The sequence below is a fragment of the Barbus barbus genome (genome assembly GCF_936440315.1).
Source record: "Barbus barbus genome assembly, chromosome: 47".
In the NCBI taxonomy this organism is placed as follows: Eukaryota; Metazoa; Chordata; class Actinopteri; order Cypriniformes; family Cyprinidae; genus Barbus; species Barbus barbus.
This window is the reverse complement of record NC_136725.1, coordinates 3,698,498-3,723,464: the sequence shown is the minus strand read 5'-3', so window position 1 is coordinate 3,723,464 and position 24,967 is coordinate 3,698,498. Positions and strand designations below refer to the sequence as shown.

The 24,967-nt window shown below is 36.0% G+C and overlaps 1 protein-coding gene across 1 annotated transcript in view; it reads right to left on the bottom strand.

Annotated features, from left to right (window-relative positions):
• LOC306865524 (ephrin type-A receptor 5-like) overlaps positions 1-24,967 on the bottom strand; it is an 83,367-nt gene that overhangs the window by 8,420 nt on the left and 49,980 nt on the right. Inside the window, exons 6-13 of the mRNA XM_079410185.1 lie at positions 19,074-19,198; positions 16,701-16,860; positions 14,915-15,017; positions 6,506-6,573; positions 5,512-5,637; positions 4,194-4,379; positions 3,801-3,862; positions 715-924 (exon numbers count right to left, since the gene is read on the bottom strand). Of these exons, the coding sequence (XP_079266311.1) occupies positions 715-924; positions 3,801-3,862; positions 4,194-4,379; positions 5,512-5,637; positions 6,506-6,573; positions 14,915-15,017; positions 16,701-16,860; positions 19,074-19,198 (1,040 nt within the window). The remainder of the gene's footprint in view (positions 1-714; positions 925-3,800; positions 3,863-4,193; positions 4,380-5,511; positions 5,638-6,505; positions 6,574-14,914; positions 15,018-16,700; positions 16,861-19,073; positions 19,199-24,967) is intronic.

Here is a 24,967-nt window from a genome sequence, read left to right as displayed (position 1 = left end):
GAATCAGATAACACCAAATTCTGTCTTAGAAAATACTTAAGAAAATGCTTGAGAACATTAAAAAAAAAAAAAAAAACATTCTTAAAATTTATTTTCAAATATTCTAATTTTTATTTAATTTTTTGATAAGATATTTGCGAATCTGGCCCCTTGAATAATTTTAGCACCCTTCAGTAAAATAGCTATGTAACTCAGTGCAATGCCATCCAAAATATGCAAGTCTGACTTTGCAGATCAATTCAGTATTAATGATTATTTTTGCCACAGAATGAATGAATGAATGAATGAATGAAAGAAATTTCAAAATGTCAGAATTGTGAGAGTTGTGAGATAAAAAGTTGCAATTGTGAGATGTAAACATTATAACTTGATATTTATAACTTGCGAATGTGTGAAATATAAACTTAATTCTGACAATTCTATGGTGGAAATAAGCATCCATAGTTCAGGGTTCATTCATAGTTCTAGGTTGTGTAGGATGCAGAAGATGATTTTGTAGTGCCTGTAATGCACTCTGCGACAGAAGCGTCCAGCTTAATATGTTACTGCAATATCAGAGAGCAGGAAGACAACAATATTGAAAAGTAGGGTGCTAGTGGCACTGGGTTTGACTACGGGCTTAAAACAAAGCCCTGCTGCGAAGTAGCTAATAGATGCGAGATGTAGTAGGTTAGCCGTTAGCGTGATTCAGCATTTATCCTCTGTAACACGTACGCGGGTTGTGTAGGCCGCCTCTGGGTCGTCCTCTAGCACTCTTGACAAGCCGAAGTCGGACACCTTACACACCAGGTTGCTGTTGACCAGGATGTTGCGGGCAGCCAGGTCACGATGCACATAGCCCATCTCGGAGAGGTAGCGCATGCCAGAAGCAATGCCACGCAGCATGCCGACCAACTGGATGACAGTGAACTGACCGTCGTTCTTCTGTTGGAGCAGTAAAGACATATATTATACATGAATATAAGCATAATACATAAAGAATGAATGCTTATACTTCAGAAAGAAAATCAGGAGTAATCAGGTATATCAACTCTTCATATATATATATATATATATATATTAGAGATGCAGAGATATATCGGCCAACAATCAATATCGGCAGATAAAAGCAATTTATTTCACTATCGGCCATCGGCTTCAAAATCAGCAGATGATCAGGGCCGATTATATCCTGTCAATAAAAAGGCAGCGTAAAACCGTGTCAGGCTACAACTCATACTGTGAGTGAAGAAAATCTCTGTTGAATTTAGGGCTGTCAAAATTTATTTAACTATAGGACATTAACAGTTAAAAAAAGCGACATTAAAACAGGCTCTATTTGACCAGATTAATCACTCTTAGTTAAAGCCAGCATTGCCAGATCCGCAGTTTTTCTTTACACCAAGCATTTGTACCACACCTCACATCCAATAATCACAAAGAGTTCTGTGCTTTCTTACTTCTGATAAGAAACAAACTCTCAGCTTTCAAATCCTGTACATTCTTTCACGAAATACAAACAACGAATGCCGTTCTGACGCTTTTCAATGTGACGTGAAAGATCGCTATTGCATGTCAGTTCAAGTTCAAGTCTCTTCCGCAAAATACACATGAAAGTACTTCATAAGATGTTGAAAGATACAGTATGGCTTACCAAAATTTATCATGTCTGTCTAATGTAATGGGGGGGGGGGTCGTTTGAGTTTTCCCTCTTTTCCTCGCTTTCCTTCAGTTTTAAATAGCCTGCAAGTGCTATCTGCGTTTTACTTTCACTTTCAAATTAGTGGCAACTCGGCAGTTGTTTGCTATTAGTTCGTTTGAGTTTTCCCTCTTTCCCTCACTTTTCTTCACTTTTAAATAGCCTATTTTAGAAAAGCACCGTGCACATTTTACTTTCACTTTTAAATTTGCGTCGGTTCTGTATCAAACACTTCTTTTTAGGTTGTTTGAGTTTCCCCTCTTTCCCTCACTTTCATTTGCTTAAATAGCTCATAAAAGCATCACCTGCATTTTACTTTCACTTTTAAATTAGCAGCAATTCGGCATCAATTGCTTGAATTCAATTCAAGCAACAACAACATACAACATAGAACACAGAACTTTTATTAACAAAATTAATAAAAATACACCATGCTATGCCTGATATAAAATAACAAATAACTTACACAAAGTTTAAATAGGTATACAAAACAAAAAATCAGTAAAAAATGAGGAACAAATAATTATAAAACATAGAACGTTTATTAGCAAAATGAATAAGGATGTTTGAAGGCACGGACGACATACACCTTGATGCAAAACAATGAAAAAAAAAATACACCGTTTAAATAAAGTAAAAATCAGCAAATACTGTGGAACCAAATAAATGAGAAACAAATGTTTAAAAAAACTTGCATTATCACGTGGATTAATGGCAGAAGTCAACAGACTTCTCAAAATCCAAAATATTTTTAAAACAGGCGCTTTTACATTTCGTTTTGAAACTCTTCCGCCGTTGTCTTGTCTTTTTCGCCTCACTCTTCTTGACAGTCAGCTCGACTCACTCTCCACACATGATAAATGAAATCTGATCTGTAATGCGTGAATGTCGTACGTTTGGTGCGCTGAATTGAGCAGCCAGGTTCAGTTTTAATTTTAGTGTCCTCTAACTGAATAAAATGAATTTTATTACTATAAAAAAATCAAAACGACGGTGGGGGACGGTGCCGCGGTGGGCAAGTGATGTAACCGGTGTTGCGGCTTAACACCGCCAACACCGTCTATCACAGCAAGCCTAAAAAGTACAACAATAATAAAACAGTATGTTACAAACTAACTTATATAATGTAATTAACATAAACAAATAAGATAGGCATAGGGTACACCAGAACGTTTAGCAAACACTGAGGAATCAAATAAATGAAAAACATTTAAAGAAAGCGTAACGTGAGATAAACAGCAAAGACAAAACCAACATGTTCACCTTCTCTGGTTTAAGAAGCAGTCTTTTATTTTACTTTCACTTGAAAATCAAATTCGCGTAATTTTTGCCGCTGGTGCTGACGCAGCGAGTATAAACCAGGCTCTGCTCTCAAAGAGAACTCATACATATTTTACAAGGTGGCTAATTTGTATGAATTCGTACGACCTCACTCGTACTAATTCATATGATTTTTGCTTAAACGTATGTATTTTAAGAGTTGCCAGTTGGTATAAATTTGTACTAATGACCTACACCTAACCCCACCCCTAAACCTACCTGTCCCTGGGGTTTAGACAAATCGTACTAAATCATACAAGTGAGGTCGTACGAATTTGTACGAATTAGCCATATATATATATATATATATATATATATATATATATATATATATATATATGGTACAATGGGCCTAGAGGCCCCCCTTAAGAAAAAAACGTGCTATTCACTGCGCCTAAAATGTATAATTGCAGAAAAATATATATGTTGTATTGAACATTAGAAACAAATATATATAAGAATAAAGGAATATTTTTGAGAAACAAATATAATCCTATATTTCATGAAAAATGCAAAAACTTAATAAAATAATAAAAAATGTGTATGGATTTTCTCATTCACAAAACACAATAACTGGGTAATAACTAGGTACTAACACTGAACCATCCCCTAAACCTAATCCTAACCCATGTTGTTACTTTATATTTTCCAGTGTTCTTAGGCAAGTACACTGTAAGTACAGTTATGTACTGTAAAATAAAGTACAACCAGTGTGACTAAACGTAACTGTAATTATTCATGACATTCCCATAAAATTCACATAATGATTATTTACTGTACTTCCAAAAAGCAGAAAATGTACCTTCAAAAAGGTGTCCAGGGATCCATTCTCCATATATTCTGTTATTATCATCACTGGTTTACCTTACAGAAATACATCACACATAGATTTCAGCTTCAAGGTCATTGTTATGTTACTGTAATGTGACATTTTCTACATTAAACTGGTAACATACAAAATGTGTGTTGTGTGGTAACATCTAATTAACTGCTTGTATTTAGATCCAAAAACATTATTTAACATTACTGAATCAACCTAAACATATTAGGTTACACCAGCAAAACTAAACTGAAGGGTAAAAGCTGGTATAAGCAGCTCTTTAAGATAACAAATGCAGGTTAATGCTTTTTTACAGTGTAATACTGAAACAATCATCTCAAAAGCGATCATAATCAAAGGCATCCCGGCACTCACTCTTGGTGACGACCCCCTTGAGGTGGATGATGTTGGGATGCTCGAACTGGCCCATGATGCTGGCCTCGCCCAGGAAGTCCCTCCTCTGCTTCTCGGTGTAACCAGCTTTCAGAGTTTTAATAGCCACTGGGATCTCTCTCTTCCCTGGCAGGCGCAGCAAACCACTGCACACCTCACCGAACTCACCTGCAACCGCAAGCAGAGCCATCAGTGAACAGCGGCATGCAAAGAGCCAGACAATGAAACGCCTCATTGTGCTCGGGCAGATTTCCCTCGCGAAGCCACAAAGTGCAAAGCTGCTGAGGGATGAACTCACTTCCTTCTGAATGAATAAAGTCTGGCAGTGAATGCCTGTATTTATAATGTAACACTTTCAGAGCAGGATTTGAAACTGAACGTTTAGCCCAAACCTCTTGTTTTAAGAAGGTTACTATATTTTTTTATTGGAAAAGAAGAAACAGAATAATGAACTAGATTAAAAAGTCTGTCAAGACAAACTTTACATTGGCTTGAAAAAGCCTGACCTGAAAGTCTGAAGTAGAATCAATAGCTTTAATTAGGAGGTTTGAAGTTTGAAATAGTTAAACCTTGAAAGGGATAGTTCACCCAAAAATTAAAATTTGGTGTTAATTTAGGCATCGGAAAGTGAGATTTGATTGAGTAACTTGCAGATCTGAGCTGCCTTCGAGCATTGAACTGTTTCAGACAGTTCAGTCCGAACTGGTTCAATTAGTTCACCAAAAAGAATCGGTTCAAAAGAATGATTCATTTGTGAACTCACTCTGGACCATTTGCTTGAGACTCTGGATTACAGGTAATACGGTTTTAAATAATGTCCAGTTTCTTAGACCGATTTATTCACTTCATAAGATCTCAATATACTGCCAGAAGACACGGGTATTAATTTTGTGAAACCTTGATATGATTATTTTTTCTCAAAGTGACTTTAGCAGCTGACTTGCATTTTATGAATCACCAAGGAAAAATCTTACTGTTCTACTGAAGAACAAAAGTCACCTACATCTTGGATGGCCTGAGGGTGAGTAAATTAACATCAAATTTTCATTTTTGGGTGAACTATCCCTTTAAGTAGTGGTTGCTAGGGTGTTGCTAGGCAGTTTCTCAAGCCAACATAATGATCCACAGTATCTAAACAGATTTCATCTCATACAAACGCTGCACAGTCAGTCCTAAAGATGAGATATGAAAACCAAACCTTCTCACATTCTCCTTCTCAGTGGTGAAAGTTCCTCATGTAAGTTAATTGTACTTCTGTTCCTAAGGCCTGTTTTGGTTTAGTCGCTCATAACTCACTCACCGGCTCCAATAACCCGCTCAATGGTGATACAGGACACATCAATCTCCTTGGCAAACTCGTGGACGGCCTGGTTGGGATCTTCGTAGGTGTGAGGATCGATATACATGCGGACCGCTGGGAATTTGACTGTGATGAAGAGAGAGAGGAGGCAATGTTGAATTCTGGTCCTTCGCAGCTCTGGGGTTGGGTTATGTGATGTAACACGAGAGGATGTGCGCAGGAGATGCTGCTTGAGCTTTCATCTCTAGAGACCCTGTTTGTTCTTCCCTGCTGCGCCAAGCACAACATGTTGATGGATTGCTTTAGGACTACATAATAAGAATCCACCAAAATATGCCACACGTCTGTGTGTCACTGTATTATTGTGTACGTGGTTAGTGTGGTTGTAGCCTAATGGGCCAGTAAGGTTTGCGGGTTACAGATGGGTGTCTCAGTAACTGCAATGTTACTAAACAAAGAATTTAAGTATATGGGATTTTTTGTCAGTCCTTCTATCACTAATCAGTGAATAATAATAATAATAATAATAATAATAATAGTTTAACAAAATATGACTAAAAATCTAAATTTCTGTCAAAAATGTTGTAATTTTATTAATAAAAACATAATTTATTATTATTATTGTTATTATTATTCCCTGATTGTAAATATAATAATAATAATAATAATAATAATATTTATTAATACTTGGCAAACCTTGGCAGGGAAATTATTTATATTCTCTTTATATTTTCTGTTTGCATGGCAATATTTATGTATATATATATATATATATATATATATATATATATATATATATATATATATATATATATATATATATATATATATATATATATATATATAATAAGGGGTGTAAAACTGCTGCTAAAGTAAAAATCATTCATGCCCAACCGTCCTGACGTCATATTTAAGCTTATGAGAGGATAAGACTAGCCCACTGAACTCTGGCTGAACCCAGACGTGTCTGTCTGTCTGTTTCAGTTAGACTTACTGTGTCCATTGTGGAAGTGCATCTTCTCCTCGTCCGGGTCTTGCTTGGCTTTACTGTAGCCACAACGTCTGTGAAAAAGAAGAGCTGTGTTACTCTTTATACAGCACAGTTTTCCTTTCTCTAAAAGCCATTTCTCTGAAAAAAAAAACAGCCCTGCACTCATTTCCTTAATTGAACGGCCTGATAGAGAGAGGAGGGCTAGTAAACAGAGAGAATACGGGATGGTAATGGTTTTATCTGCTTTCAGCACAAGAATCCTCCAGAGAGGACTATCCAAACATGCACACATGCAGTATGACAGCAGTAAGTGAACCCAATGCATCACAGCTTTATCTGCCAGTAGTGTTTGTATGTGTGAAAAGAGCAAGTGAACATTCACACACAATAAACTGCAGAAACAAGGCTATATCTGCTTCAGATCGGAGATACAGACATCATTTTGCAAACAAGATGAGTGAAAACACAATTATTAGTGCATAAATATTAATTATTATTAAAAATATAAACATATACATTTTATTTATATTTTATTACTGATTTAAAATTATTGTCATAAAGTTATATGATAAATGTTATTAACTATAATTAAAATAAATGTATTAGAATGTAATGTAATTAATTTGATTATATTTTAAACCAGATTTAAAATGGAAAATAAATTTATAAATAAATGAATGAATGAATGAATGAATGAATAAATAATCGTACATATAATTATAATAAACTAACTAAAATAACAGACAATATAAAGATAAAAACTGATAAAACACTGATACTAAAATCACACTTTTTTAAACAAATGACAGTGTGAATTATTATTAATAATATAATTAATAATAATAGTTTTGAATATTATTCTAGAGTTTGAATAGCATACTACCACACTTTTTTTTGTTGCAGTATGGGAATTTTCTGCATGTGTACTGTGCATGTTGCCAGGAAAACTGTATTCAATATGCAAATATAAATGTGATTGTGTACTTGGCAAATATAGTGGATATGCATATTTCCTACTGTTTCCTTGGCAGCTTTCAGTATACATAATGCAGTATCCTAGTTCTCCCACAGTCTATAAAATAGCATTTACCGGACGCTTACTATGAATGTTAGTTTATGGCCCAGTTTTGTACAATTCCAAACAAGCCATTTCCCTTTCAGGCCGACCCTGCTCTGTTTAGGGGTATATTGTAGCCAATTGTTCTTATATGTATGTGTGTGTGCCCCGTGGGATTTGGCTGTATGGCTGCAGCCTAAGGGGAGATACACATGCAGAGCTGATGAGTCCGACCAGCATGTCAACCCTGAAGCCCTGCCTCTTCCTGCGCTCGACTTTCTTCGGATGAATTTGATTGGACCTCTGTGCTGTCACTCAATCTGACATATTAAGCTACGAAACCAGTCCTAACTGGAAGAAAAGCTACTCCTCTGAGTAGTATAAGCTTTATATGTTTATAAGGCTGCATGTATTTAATTAAAATACACAGTACAAATGCTGCTGAAAATTTAGCTTTGCATCACAGGGATAAATTACATTTAAAATATATTCAAATAGAAAACAGCTATTTTAAATTGTAAAAATTAGGGATGCACCGATGTATCGGCTGCCGATATTTATTGGATGATTTTGTATTATTTTAAAGCTATCGGCATATCGGAAATAACAAAAAAAGGGCAGATACCAATGGTTTATTAATTAACTGCATGGAGACAATGTGTTACATGTCTGTTGCATAATCCAACGTTTTTCTCTGGGCAAAATAATTAAATACTTGCCAAAACTAGGGATGTAATGATTACCGGTTTGACGATAAATCATGATAAAATTCCCCACGGTTAGTATTACCGTTTCATATTTTAATTATCATTAAAACCGTATTCGATTACCGCGATCTGAACAACTCACGATAAATAAATTCTGTCCAGCATAAAGCAGAGTGTAACAGTCTCAAGAGCGCACGGCAGCAGAGTAGTTTCATTCTGAGTGAAAACAGGCAGGAAAAACTGTTAGGTTTTAAAAGAGTGCTGAGGGAATTATACAAATGAATATATCAGTGAATTAATTATATGAATGTACCTCTGAAGGATCTGACTGTCTTCAGAAACGATTCGATGGCATTTTGTTTTCATCTTAGCTCCATGTAATACCTGAAGGAAGTGTTCCTAAACACAATACTGCTTTGTTCGCGGAGTTCACGGGAATCAGCTGTAATTCAGCTTTTAAATATAAAGCACCACCTGCTGTCAGAGAGTGGATTTACAGACACTTATTTACATTCAGCCTGTGGGCAGTTTCTGTCTGGCCAAAAAACGGACCAAATGTGCATGCCCTGCTGTAAATTTTAACCGGTTGATGAAAAACAAGCTTATATGGATTCTACACATTTAAACAATTCAGATAAGCTATATAGAATTATTTATGGAGCAGATAAGTTATAGAGAGTTGGACTTGTAACCTGAAGGTCATGGGTTCGAGTCTCCGGCCGGCAGGAATTGTAGATGGGGGGAGTGAATGTCCAGCGCTCTCTCCACCCTTAATACCACGACTGAGGTGCCCTTGAGCAAGGCACCGAACCCCCAACTGCTCCCCGGGCGCTGCAGCATAAAATGGCTGCCCACTGCTCCGGGTGTATGTTCACGGTGTGTGTGTGTTCACTGCTGTGTGTGTGTGTGTTCACTGCTGTGTGTGTGCACGTTGGATGGGTTAAATGCAGAGCACGAATTCCGAGTATGGGTCACCATACTTGGCTGAATGTCACTTCACATGTTCACTACTGTGTGTGCACGTTGGATGGGTTCAATGCAGAGCACTAATTCTGAGTATGGGTCACCATACTTGGCCAAACACCACTTCCCCCCCTCCCCTTCCCCTTATTAATCAATTATCATTTTGACTTAACTCTTTTCTTTAAAGGCTGAAATGTGAGGTTTACCTTTATATGAAACTTTTTCAAAGCTTTATTTGAACATTTACATTATTTATTTGAACATGCTATTAAACTGGTGTCAGTCAAGTTGTCATTTAAAATCCAGACCTCATTGGTAATGTTATTGTTTTAGTGATTATGCAAACAAAAATTCATTTTATTTGCTGTTTGTTAAGTATAAAACTTGGTGAAGTGATTTATGTATCGGTACTTTTTTAACATCTCCAGCACATTTTAACAATACCGTGATAATAATGATAACCGTGATAATTTTGGTCACTATAATCGTGATGAGAAAGTTTCATACCGGTACATCCCTAGCCAAAACAAAATAAAATCTGTACAAAATATAGTTTGTCAGACAGCATAGTAGTACGGTCAATGCAAGTGACGCTGTGACGCTATACACAAAATATATTTCACTTAAATCATTAACAGATTATCAAAATGAAAACAAATTGTGCTGAGTTTGGATCATTGTAACGTGCTCCTAAGTTCACGGAAAGCAAATTGAGACGGCAGAAAGCAGTTTTCTTTATTTTGCAAAAGCTTTACAGTTTTGAATCGCCTCGGCGACTTACATGCACATACAAAATATTTTTGCTAACTTGACATCGCAGCCTGTTCTTTATCAAAGTAAAATACAGTTATATTATTTTTTTTTTAATTTTTTTTAAGCCCTGCTTTATGCAATTGACCAATATTGGTGTCGGAATAGTTGTTTGTTAAAATCGGTATTGGTATCGGTAAAAAAATCCTATCGGTGCATCCCTAGTAATAATATTTCACAATATTACTGTTTTACCACCTTGGTAAGCATAAAATGAATGCTAGTCTATTTTACAATAGTCTAAAAAAACATTTAAATGGACCGGTAATATTTATTATTATAATTTTGTTGTTGTTGTTTGCAAGAAACAAATACTTTTATTCAAGGGACATAATTGTTAAATTGATCAAAAGTGTCCGTAAATATATTTATAATGAAAAAAAAGTAAACAACCATGGATAAATGCGTCATAAATATATGAGAATATGAAAATATGAAATATCAACTGTTTTCAAAAGTATACTAATTATTTATTTACTTACTTAATATTTGTATATTGCTTTATTGATTGACTTATTTATTTGAGCAGCAAATCATCATATTCAAATGATTTCTGAAGGAACATGTGACACTGAAGACTGGTGTAATGATGCTGAAATTTCAGCTTTGCATCACAGGAATAAATTACATTTCACAATATACTGTTGTTTTAAATTATAATAATATTTAATAATAATTCTGTTATTTTTGGCAAAATATATGTTGGTAAAATAAAGTGTGAATTTATGTACATTCTCAGCCAATGTCCTCAACTCAACCCAAAATCTTCACAGCATCACCTTCAAATGTCTGCGAGGATGGTTCTCTGACAGCTTTACTAACAGCCTTGTCCAGCAGGAGCTTGTTCTCCAGACAGCCTGCTGTAATGGCCTTCTGACGGAGCCCTGTAGCTCATTCATGAATACGTCTTGACCTAGTAAGGCCAAAGAGGCTATTAACAACCCTGATTGCTTCCTGCAGGAGAGAGCGTGCTTCAAACCCATCTGTGACATGAAAGGTGACGGAAGTGTCAAGGCTGTGGCCCGAGTGATACACTGATATACACTTTAAGAGTAATTGCCTGAAACCGTCGCACCCTTGAGGGAGATCCTAACCCTTGCTTAAACAATTCAACTGCCTTTCAAGTGGCTTGTGAGAATTCAGCCGGCTGATGTCTGCTTGAGGTCTTGCTCTCGTTCCAATTGTCAATCTCGATGAGGATTTGACAGGATCAAATTAAAGGCTGCGCCTCGGTTCAAGGGTAAGGCGAGACGAACACTGTTTGAGGTTAACATTAGAGAGTTCTCCACTGACAGACATTCAAAACCTTGAAAAAGTTTGCTTAATTTTATTGAATGTGCACTTGTAATGTACTTCAGATCTTACAAAAATATTAAAAATATTAATCTTATATGCACTATATTACCAAAAGTATTGGGTCACCCCCTTCTAATGAACATGTTTGACTGCTTTAGTAATTTATATGAGTACAAATATTAATGTTTAAGCATATAATGATATTCTAGGGAATTGTGTGCTTCTAATTTTATAGCAACAGTTTGGACAGAACCCTTTTCTATTCTAACATGACAGTGCCTCTGTGTATAAGACACGGTTCAAAAAGACATGATTGATTGAGTCAGTGTGGAAGAACTTGACCGGTCTGCAGAAAGCCAAGTCCTGATCCCAGCTGAACACCTCTGGTGTGACTTTATATGCAGACCTTGAGCCAAAAACTCATCACCAAACACCAATGACTTGTATATAAGGGTACTGTCATTTTAGACACGTCCAAAACTGTTGTAACAGAGATGGAAATACAATTTTTAAATACATGAATTATGTTTCCATCTTTGTTGCCACAGTTTTGTTAGTGCCTTTTTCTGTTTTAAAGAAGGAGGTGTCCCAACACTTTTGTCCTTATAGTGTCCTATACAAGTCATAGGTGTTTGTTGATGAGATTTTGGCTCAAGGTCTGCACTTAAAGTCACACCAGAGGTGTTCAGCTGGGATCAGGACTTGGCTTTCTGCAGACCAGTCAAGTTCTTCCACACTGAACAGGTCATGAAATAACTGTGATCAACCACATTATTTTAGAAAGCTGAGTTAAATTTCAAACAGGCCAAACCCAGGCCTGATTACTGCCAAACCTGTTGAATCTAGAAATCACTTAAATAGAACCTGTCCGACAAAGTGAAGCACGCTTAAAGAGCAACACATCATGCCACGATCTAAAGAAATTCAAGAACCGATGAGAAATAAAATAGTTGACATGTATTAGTCTGGAAAGGGTTATACTGCCATTTCTAAGGTTTTGGGACTCCAGTGAACCACGATCAGAGCCATTATCAACAAATGGAGAAAACTTGGAACAGTGGTGAACCTTTCCAGGAATGGCGAACCTACAAAAATTACTCCAAGAGTGCAACGACGACTCATCCTTCAGAACCTAGACAACTTGCCATAATTTATGGAACCATATATTCTGCACTCTATCAGAAAATCCTGAAGGAAAATGTCTGGCCGTCAGTTTGTGACCTCAAGCTCAAGCGCACTTGGTTTATGCAGCAGGACAATGATCCCAAACACAGCAGCAAGTCCACCTCTGAATGGCTCAAGAAAAACAAAATGAAGGTTTTGGAGTGGCCAAATAAAATCCGGACTTAAATCCGTTTGAGATGATTTGGCATGACCTTAAACAGTTCATTCATGCTCGAAAACCCTCCAATGTGGCGGAATTAAAACAATTCTGCAAAGAAGAGTGGGCCAAAATTCCTCCCCAGCAATGTGGAAGACTCATTGCCAGTTATCGCAAATGCTTGATTGCAGTTGTTTCTGAAAAGGGTGGCATGACCGGTTATTAGATTTAGGGGGCAATTACTTTTTCACGTAGTGCCAAGCAGGTTTGGACAGCTTTTTTCCCTTAATAAATGAAATCATTATTTCAAAACTGCATTTTGTATTTACTCGGGTTATCTTTGTGTAATATTAAAATGTGTTTGATGATCTGAATCATTCAAGTGTGACAAATATGCAAAAAAACAAAAACAAAAAAAAAAACTGGAAGGGGGCAAAAACTTTTTAACACCACTGTATGTATATAATATATATATATATATATATATATATATATATATATATATATATAACAAATAAATATTCTTCTGAGGTAGAATAGAGGTGTTTTGCCGTTAAATCAAACATTTACAGCTTAAGTTCATGTATATATTCCTTGGACGCAGGAAATCATTTTTCCAGACTATCCCTCTTTTAATTTCAAACTCAATATTTCATTTATTTAGAATAAACTTTGCATTTCATAAGCACAAACAAAGATGAACACACATTTATATCTGCACCTACTGCCCTCCCAGTGTAATTCCAGTAAATTGCAGACTGTTTATTGTAGATAGACAGAACGCGTCTCAGTTTGTTTCCTCTAGCCAGCGAGGACAATAGCATTCATTACTGTCTCATTTTAAAATGTTGTGCCTGAAATGTTAAATAGGACAGCATTGTATGAATCAGGATATTGTTGTTGGCTCCTCGTCTTTCTCTGCCATTGTGTTTTGTGTTTGTGCAAACAAATCTCCCGACGCTGTTTACATTAAGAAGCAAACAGGCACATATTTTCCTTACTGTTGAACTGAGGCCAGGGATCAGAGATGTAGATACATATGTGAGGTCTTTAACTAGCTCAATACATGACAGCTAAAACTGACCGATAAATTGATTTATATGTTAAATGTATTCTCATGGCTAAAAAGATGGCATTTTATATAAAGCTGTATAAACATATATTACATTTGAACAGCTATAATTACAGATATTTAATAATTATGTAATGTACAGATACAGATAATTATGTAATTCCATTTTTCCCTCCCACGTTTCTCATTTCGTGAACTTTAGTAGAAATGTCTGTATATGATGTGGTTAGTTTTAGACAAATACCACAATTATTAGGTTATAATCAGCAAAATTCCAAAAGTTATGAGGCCTCCTTCCAATATTGTAAGAAGCTTTCAGAATATTCCAGTAATTTTGTTTCTGATGACAACTTACCCCAGTTTTACTTTAGCAACAAAAATGTAGTAATTACATGAATTTCAGTGATTTTATCACTTTTGTCTTGATGTATCTATTGTTTTATTATAATAATTTGTGATTAGAGTTATTACTTAATTGAGGCTTTTTTGAAAAGAAAAAATGATTATCAAAATAATCATATAATTATATAATAATAATCAAAATAATGATATAAAAACAATTATAAAAATAAATACTGTAGTATTTTAAACATGCATTTATTGTCTAAAATAATGCAGCGATATTTATTTATTTATTTGCTTACTTTGTATTGTATTGTATTGTGCTTCATATTGACTTGACTCACTTGACTTTAACATTTGTAGATAAGGATCGAACTGTAAGACATAAGTTATGTTCTGAGGAAATCAAGTCTCACATGCATCAAACATCACACTTATCTGTCAAAGCAACTGATGGGCAAGCCGTGCTAAATACTTATGCGTTTGTTTGAAGTGCTTGATATAAAGCATGTCTCGTCATGTTTGTGACAGCTTGTGTCATGCACTTTTCCTGCAAGCTCTGCTGTTTTCCAGAAGCGTTTTGTCCATAGAAATGCATATTCACTACTGTAAAGTCACATGACAGACTGATGGATTTTCTGTGCACAAACCTGATTAACTGATAATCGTTGTTGATTATTTTCATTATTAGTTTGACTAGTTGTTGCAGCGCTACTTGTTATGATTTGAAACAAACCATTCACATCATTTATAGCAAACATTTGTGAAATAGTCCGTTATGGATTGTTCTGGAATGGATTTTTCAAATAAAAGCCACTTGGATTTTGTTATGACGTGTTCTTACCTGCCACTCATCAGGAAACCTGTGACCAATGCGATGAGGATGATGGCCACAGTAACAGCGACAGCGATGATGGGCACCTGACCCTGATCACTGGAGGCCGCTACTGCTGGAACAGACACCAGAGAAACACAAGAGCACGTTTGAGAGTTCATCACAATCACTACCTTGTTTCTTGCTAAATTCATAAGGAATTACTGTAAGTGTTGAGTGTGACATCCATTATTACCCACACCCAACATATGTGGCATGCTAATGCAAAATTTAGTTAATGTGTGGTCGGAGATGTGCACACTATAACAATGTTTTAGAAATGTTCCAGTTTATGGGATCTCTTGAGTCACAAATGCTAATAATTACATAAAGCTATATAAAAATCCATGTTAGGGATGCGGAATTCTCCATGATGTCCCAACTAATCAAACACAGTTGTCTGAACAAAGAATTTTAAATTGAACAATGTTGCTGAAATGGGTTTGTGAGTTCCCAGCATGCATTACAATATATGAATAAATAATGCTGTTACTGTTATTGGATTATTGTTTCAATGTTTGCTGACTTCTTAAATTTTTTTTGTTTTGATATGCATCAGCATTCTCAAAGTTTGAGTCTCAAGCGTTGACGCCTATCCAAACCTCCCATATAGCTTTGCTTTGTAAGGTAATTGCACCTTCAGAAACCAAAATAGCATTGTTTAATTCACATATAATCCTATTATATCCTATAACCTATAAATAAATGTCCAATTAATTAATATATAGAGATAAGAAAAAGTATGTGAACCCATTGGAATCGATTGTTTTTTTTGCATTAATTGGTATAACTGGCATGCCATCTGATTTTTATCAAAGTCACAAGTATATATATATATATATATATATATACTTATACAGAAAATAGAATACAGGTAATCACAACGAGGTAAAGTTCACTTACATTTCCCACAACACTACAAATATTTAATAGATTGCGTTTAATAAGACACAAAATAGTATACCTGTTTGTGTGTTGTTAGCTTAAGCATATTGTGTTTGTCTATATGTGTGACTTTGATGAAGATCAGATGAGATTTGATGACAAATAATGCAGAGAAACAACCAATTCCAATGAGTTACACATTTCTTCTTACTATTTGTGACCCTGGACCACAAAACCAGTCATAAGTGTCAATTTTTCGAAATTTAGACTTCTACTTCATCTGAAAGCTGAATAAATAAGCATTGATGTCTTGTTTGTTATGATAGGACAATATTTGGCAGAGATACAACTATTTGAAAATCTGGAATCTGAGGGTGCAAAAAAATCAAAATACTGAAAAAATCGTCTTTAAAGTTGTCCAAATGAAGTCCTTAGCAATGCATATTACTAATTAAAAACGAAGCTGTGATATATTTATGGTAGGAAATTCACAAAATATCTTCATGGAACATGATCTTCACTTAATATCCTAATTATTTTTGGCATAAAAGAAAATGGATCATTTTGACCCATACATATATCAAAGATCACAGATCCATTTATTGTGTTACAAACTGAACATTTGTTAAACAAGATATCTGTATTGGCCTCAGTGAATTTACTGGCCAAATGTAGCATTTATTTTGCATTTACCGAACAAAGTAGCCAAATCAAATTAGCAATACTTAAGGCCATTTTAAAGACAATAGTTGAGAAAACCCCAACAATCTGAAACCATAAAGTTATTTTGAGTTCTTTTACAATGACTTTTTCTGACTGTGGCTCATCAATTTACAAAAAAAATATATATTTTTTGTCATGTTTCACTTACAGTAAGGGCTTGTTTCAAACTCAAAGCGGCGGCTGAAGCCTCCGTAGCCTGCGGAAGTGCGTGCTCTGATTTGAAAGATGTACGCTGAGGAAGGTTTAAGGCCATCCAACAAAACATTGGTCTCCTTTGACTTGATGATGGTATAGCTTGTTTCCTGATCCTACAGAGCCACCAAAAGACAAGGGAAGACAAAAACGGTCAGAGAGGGAGAGAATGAGGGATAAAGGCCTTCGGTCCCAGGAGAGAACGGCAAAGTGTGTGTGCTGTGGCCAGTAGTGAGGATCGGTTTCATGGTCTTCATTGGCTTTGTTTTAAAGCCCTGTGTTAAGTGCTCTGTCCATTAGCTTTCATACGAGCGGCCACGGGTCTTCATAGCTTTTTCGTTTTCTAAGTGCATCGTATCAGTGTTTCACAGAACGCTCCACAACACTGAGGTCATGAGGAGCCGAGGCTCATTTACAGACGTATTCTGTCTTTAAATGGCTCAACAAAGCAACCGGCAAATCCTGCGAGGTGAGGAGCAATCAGAGACGCGATCGGAAAAGGGATTTAGTTTCGGGCTTTGTGAGGATTGTCGCCAGCGGGGTGATCGACTGAGACGCCCAACAACAGCCCTGCCGCTGGTAACTTCACTTAATTAGAGGATGAATCCTGTCTTTTGGAGGAATTTTGAATAGTATACTGGTCACTGTTTTCCATGCATTAACAATGACTATGGACTAGAGATTTCAAGCTTGTAAAAGGAAACCAAAGGCCAGATTTACTAACGTGCATCAGCACTAATGCTTGTTTGGTGTTGAAAAAACTACTTTCATGATTCACTAAATATTTGCTGTGAAACTTTAGCGATTATATAAAGTGTGCACGTGGTTATTTTTATGGCTGACCTTATTTCATATGCATTTGTATGAGTGATGTTTCTGTGTGTAACTGAAACTGTGACAGTTGTGCTGTGAGAACAAGAAGAAATAAACATTAAAACAAATTCTTTTTTGGTTTTGTTTTTTGGAGTTCTGTACATTTCATAAAAAAAATAAAATAAAATTCAGCCGACTTAAAATTTTAAGGCAACCAGCTTCAGCAGATTTTTGAGTTTGCTCAACTTGTTTTTTTAAGTTTATACAACAAAAAGTTGAGAATCTCCTACAAAAATAAGTTGAGAGAACTCTGCTTAAAAAAGCTGCTTGTCTTAAAATTTTAAGTTAAGGCTCAACTTTTTTTTCTTTTTTTTACAGTTTCACAAGTTCGCACTAACATAGAATATGATTGAGCAATTAGTAAGCATATTTGGCGTGCTGTCAGGAGGGAGGGCTCCGAGCTCGGGATAGAGCCCGAACCCAGAGAACTCCCCCCCTCATCCCAAGAATGGGATGAAGTTAGATTGGAGTGCGGAGTTGTGGTGGATGCTGGAAAACTGTCATAGAACAGAGGTGAGTTGGCTGTATATATATATATATACACCTGATGTGCTGACGAGCTCCACCTGGGCCAGACTGATTATCTGATCGTGCTCCTCCCGAACCTTGTTAATACAACATCATGTGTTTATTAGTGCTTATAAAGCACATATTCTGCATGATAATATTCTATATCCCTAAATACCTAAACTTAACAACCACCTTACTGACTATTAATAAGCAGCAAATTAGGAGTTTATTGAAGCAAAAGTCATAGCAATTGGTTTGTTAATAGCGAGAATTGGACCTTAAAATAAAGTGTGACTGTTAATACATTAAATGGAACCTCATTGTAAAATGTTACCAAAAATCTTTAACATTCTGAAATTCATGTTTTGTTTAGTTTTTTCCTTATAAACATTTTACTGAAATTTACACAGACAATTTAATTGTATGATTTTTCAGGATTATTTGAGGAATAGAACATTCTAAATATCAGCATTTATTTAAAAATAAAAGTCTTTTGCACCACATAAATGCATTTACTGTCACTTTTATTCAGTGAAAATGCATCTTTCAATAAATCTTACCAAAACCTTTGAATGGCAATGTATCATGGTTTCCTCAAAAGTACAACTGTTTTCAACATTAATAATAATCAGAAATGTTTTTTGAGCAGCAAATCGGCATATTAGAATGATTTTTGAAGGATCATGTGACACTAAGGAGTCATGATGCTGAAAATTCAGCTTTGATCACAGAAATAAATTACATTTTAACATACATAGAAAACTGTTATTTTAATTTGTAACAATATTTCACAACTTTACCGTTTTACTGTATTTTTTTTATCAAATAAATGCAGTCCTGGTGAGCAGAAGTGACACCCTGTAGCGTATCTTATATAATTGTCTTTGTTTCTTTTGATTTTGGGGTGAAATGTAACCTGGGAATGTTTACAGCATTCAGTATTTACCTTCTCAAAATACTTGATCTCATACTCCAGGATGATGCCGTTGGGTCGGTCGGGTTCTTGCCAGGACACTGCGATACTATTCTTTGCCGTCTTGCCTTTCTTCACCACGGTTATAGGAGATGGAGCTGGGAACAAAACAGTTACATCTCACCTTACTTTTCACCTCAAATCAAGAAGAAAATGTATTTGGTTGCGTGATGCAGTGAAGCCGTGATGCAATGTGCTGTAATTGTCATTTGAAGGTTTCCAAGTCTGTATACTTGAGACTTATATTTGATAAGTCCAACCCCTCAGCAATTCCTAATTAAATGAAGATATCATATTGTGCTAATTACTTGAATGAGTTTCATAAAGTTTATAGAAAAAGCAATTCAGAAATATGAAATATTCCACACTTCAGTGGCAGAGACAACCAGAGAGAATGTCTTTCATCTTAAATACTCGGTTTCTTTGAGAAAATGCTTTGAACGTGGATTCAGGCAATGACATGCTTTAATGTTTGTACAACCTAATTATCGCAGATGACAAATGCATGGTGAAATCTGTCCTGATTTACCTCCTTCCCATAAAGTCCCAGACATAGCATCACTCTCAACAAGTATGAAATTGTTTTATAGGTTATATCATTGGTCCATAAAAGAGGATGAGTGATGCTACTTAGAATAACTTTGTTAAATATTCACAATATTATATTATAGTGGAGTTTAAACTCTATGTGGCAAGAGTGCTTTTGAAATACTGAGTTTATATTGCTAAATAGAACATTACATATATTTCACTGGGTGAACTGCATTTTTTGTATCTTAAAATCTCTCTAATGTATAACCTCAAGTGTCTATGGCCGTTGAATGCTTGAATCTGATTGGCTGGTAAAAGGTCCTTACAGCCTAAAACAGCAAAAGAACCAAAACCCACAACAACACTGGCCAAACAAATAAATATAGTTAACAAAAGGTTAAAAATTACAGATCTTGTCCATGTTTTTGCCACAAAATTACATTTTATTATGTACAGAGTGCACATACTCTATCTCTATAACACACGTTAACATACGCGCTAATGTTGTTAGCGCTACTCTGATGATTTTATCAGTAAAATAGTTTAACAACTTATAAACTACATGACTTCTCACAAGCGAGGTAACAACAACGGCACTGATCGGGAAGAAAATTAACTTAAAGTTTCACTAAAACTCTCTCTCGCTCACTTTCTCTCGCTCTCTCATAACTTAGTTATTAACTGTATTAGTCTGCTATCAGTTACTAGGTTTAAAATTACGTTTAGGAATTAGAAATGGAGGCGTTGGATGAGATGTGGAAGAAATAATCCTACTCACAATAGCAATTTAAGTAGAAAAACAAGTGGACAAATGACTTGAAATATATCATCTGATCTGTGTGTGTGTGTGCGTGTGCGTGTGTGTGTGTGTGTGTGTGTGTGTGTGCAATAAAATGCTATAATAAAACAAACAAACAAACAAACAAATCTCATTTGTAATAAAAAAACATGTCTTTAAAAAGTACAATATTTTTAAATACAACTATTACTATATATTTAAATAAATAAACTACTTAAAAAATAATAAAATATTGTGAAACATCATTACTAGTTAATTTTATTGTATTTATGTTTTTATTTAATTTGCAAAAGCAATTATACAACTGGAGGATGTTTAAAAAAAAAGACAACATCTCACTTCTAAAAGGATGTAAACTTGAAAAAAGGACACAAAAGCAATGTATTACTATCAGAACTATATCATAAACATAGTCCATACAATGCATGCACTATATACCAAGTCATCGGACGGCAGAAACAGCTTTAAAAAACATTTTAAGGAGCAAATTTTATTGGATCAATGACTCATTCAAGAACCTGGGCTGCGTTTCCCGAAACCTTCTTAATGCTACATCGTTCTTAAGTTGTACCTTAAGCTGTACCTTATCGTTAATACGTGTTTCCCGAAACGTTCTTAGTTAAGTATACCTTCTGTAAGTCATTATTTTGCAAGGTTTGTCTGAACCACTCTTAGCTATACCTTAGCGCTGTTCACAGTTCACTCCGCTAGTGGCCACCACTGTGCAAAAAGCTTCTTCACATTTCAGTCGATACGATTGTAATTCTGTGACAAGACAAAGTGCAGAACCACATAAATATTACAAATCTAAAGTTGTAATACACCCAGCGTTCCATTAATTGCAGTGTATTTATGTAAAAATTGGGGAAGTCGTGGCCTAATGGTTAGAGAGTCGGACTCGTAATCCAAAGGTTGCGGGTTCGAGTCTCGGGCCGGCAGGAATTGCAGGTGGGGGGAGTGAATGTACAGCGCTCTCTCCACCCTCAATACCACGACTGAGGTGCCCTTGAGCAAGGCACCGAACCCCAACTGCTCCCTGGGTGCCGCAGCATAAATGGCTGCCCACTGCTCCGGGTGTGTGTTCACGGTGTGTGTGTGTTCACTGCTGTGTGTGTGTGTGTGTGCACGTTGGATGGGTTAAATGCAGAGCACGAATTCCGAGTATGTGAACTTCGTAGCGGAGTACCATACTTGGCAGTATGTCACTTCACACTCACTAAAAAATTTAAATGTCATTATACTGATGGTTGTTAGTTTTTTTCCATTATAATATACAAAGACACATCGGCTGGCAAACCATTAAGAAGCACATAATTAGGAGTCTATTTAAAGGGAATGAATGCGATGGGGAGTTTGGTCAATCTATACGGCAGCGAGACAGCGAATAGTTGTCCTAAAATCAAAGACGGCTGCGTCCACAAAGCCAGTAAGTGTACATGCACTATTTCATAAAAGAAAACTTTAGTCCCCTGGCTTCCATGTCAGAAGATAAAATGCTACAAAAATTTTGCCTGCCATGGGAGCAAATTCAGCAGCTTTTACATCTTGTTGGTCCAACTTTGTCAAGACAAACTCGACGGAGCTACCCCCTAAGCCCCAAAATTCAGCTGCTGGCGTCTCTCCGTTTTTATGCTGTTGGGAGTTTTCTGGAGGTTTTTGGGGATGGATATGGGATGAGTAAGACCTCGGTGTGACTGTGTGTTCATTCATTCACAAACATCCTGCTCCGTCACGCCACCGTTTATATATGTATGCCTTTAGTCAGGCAGAAAGTGATGGAGGCACATCAAGGCTTCCATGCCATTGTGGGTGTCCCGTGAGTAATTGGCCTGGTGGACGGGACACTTGTCCCCATCGTCACCCCATCAGCGCTCGACCAGGCCTTCATAATACACATGAACAAGAAAATATAATAGACCCTTTCAAAAGCAAGCGAAGCCAAACAGCCAGTTAATGTTGGTTAAGGCAGAATAGCCTACTTTTGATAAATGCAGTTTCTACTATTTCTAAAATGCTTCTTTATAATGAACATCACTTTCTCAATACTTTACCCGCTCAATAACGCTAGGAGCTCCTGTATATAGTGAACAATCGATTCTCGAGCCATCGATATCAACCTATTCAGCACCTTCGCCATGGACAGCACCTGCTAACGTCGCACGTAAGAAGGTTTACCTTAAGCAACATCCTAAGGCATAGTTCGAGGAACACACCTAGGAAAGGTATACCCCTAGTTAAGGTGTACCTTTAGAGTTTTCGTAGCGCGCTAAGAGACACCGTTATCAGGAAACGCAGCCCAGATCACGCCAAGTTTTGTGAGTCAACTTCATTCAAAATAGTCAAACTAAAAGAACAAATTTAATTATTCTGTACACAAATCTTAGATACTTATTGCTTTTTCTTTTTTGTTTCCTCTTTTCTTGACTGCTAAAATGAGGTATCATGGTATCATCTTATGCAATGATTCATATATACTTTGTGGCTAAAGTGCGAAGACTTTATACTGTTACTAGTTCCTATATTGCACTGTTGGCATTCTAAGAAAAACTCATAAAACTCACATCCTGTGTAGAACAAACACTTAAAACTTTAAATTCAATTGTTGATTTTCCAAATTCTTTCTCTTCTGCTTCTCAGTTTTCCTCCAATACGACTGTGTTTGGTGTCACTAGTATGAGAACACACATAAAAAGCCCCTATCTGTCTATACGTGGAGCGCTGAAATCAAACCCGCCTTTATATTCCTCAACAGAAGTGTCGGACTGTGTCCATGAGATAAATCGCGTTTAAGTTCTCTGGATGATCCCTCAGGCGCTGATCCAATAGCTCAATAGAAGCCCATGATAGGAAAGCAAAGAAAAGTCTTTTTCCCCCATCCCCTCTTTCCCAAACAAAGAGTAACTGTATCCTTTCTGCTCAGACAAAACTGTAATCATTCCTATCTTAAAAGCCTGAAACGGTATACTTGGCAACCTGATCTTCAGGCCTGCAGGAGAAGAGAGGTATTGTGGAGGGTAGATGGGCCACTTAAATGGTCTGGCAGCCTGTTAAATGTTTGACTTTCAGTCAGGCGGGAGATGCGGCCCTTTGAGTTATTGATTCTCAATAATCCTTAAGGTCAGCACAGGGAATTTTGATCTATATTGGTGATGGCAAGAAACAAAAACATCAGCAGGGAATCCATCAAACAAAATAGTCATGATGTGTGACAGAGAGTGAGAATATATATCCAAACGCACAAATGTAGGTAGCCCCATGCAAAATCTTTGCCCACAGAATGTTTTACACAGAATCTGAACGCCTGTAATTCACACATCGTATATTATATGGGATCTTTCTGTTGAAGTTTAAAAGGATAACTCACCTAAAAATTAAAATGCTGTCACTATTTACTAACACTCATGTCATTCAAAACAATATTCAGAATAAAGATATTTTTAATACGCTTTTTGTACATCCATTAAAAGTCCACAACCAAACTTTGTAAGCTTCAAAAAGTACATAAAGACATCATAAAAGCAACCCATACAAATTAAGTCATTTAATACAAAGAGACATGCAGTTTTAGCTTTATATGATGAAAACATTATTCAATATAGGTTTGGAAAAAAGTGAACAAATGATGACAGAATTTTGATATGTGTGTGAACTGTCTCTTTAACATGATTCAGGGTTTGTATGTAAAAAACAAACAAACAAACTAAAAAGAACCCATAAAATTTACAGTAAAAAAAGAAAAAAAAAAAAGCTGTGGTTGCCAGAAAATGGTAATAAATAAACAAACAAATAAATAAATAATTAAAATAAAATAAAATAAAATAAATGTAGTGTGTAGATACTTTAAAGTAGTCAAATTACAATTAATCAGTTGTATTAGTACATGTTGGAATTAATATTAACTATGATTTCATGGCCTAATGGATAGAGAGTTGGACTTGTAACCCGAAGGTCGTGGGTTCGAGTCTCAGGTCCGGCAGGGATTGTAGGTGGGGGGAGTGAATAACCAACACTCTCTCCACCCTCAATACCACAACTGAGGTGAGACCCTTGAGCAAGGCACCAAACCCCCAACTGCTCCCCGGGCAGTTGGGGGTTCGAGCACAAATTCTGACCATACTTGGCCACACACCACTTCCCTTTAATTAATGCTTTAGATGTATTTTACATTGATTGTTCTTGTTCTTGTTAACTAAGGTTAACTAAGGGAGATTGTTGTGAAGTGTTAAATCTTTCTTAAAAAATATACTGAATTCCACCTTAAAAACACAGGAGATAAAGTCACATGATGAATAAAAGTTAATCACAAGTAGTCATACACACAAACACAAAACACCGTTATGGTTACACAACTTATTTTCCACATCCAAAAATGTTTAATTCAACTGTGTTTTACTATAAATGTTCCATTAGATCTATTACAGATTTTTTTTTTTTACATATTATTATGGATTTATTTGATGATACTTTTAGTTACAAGTAAATGTAAACCTCATTTCACTGTATACAAAAATGTGTGCAGATTTGTCGTAGACCTATA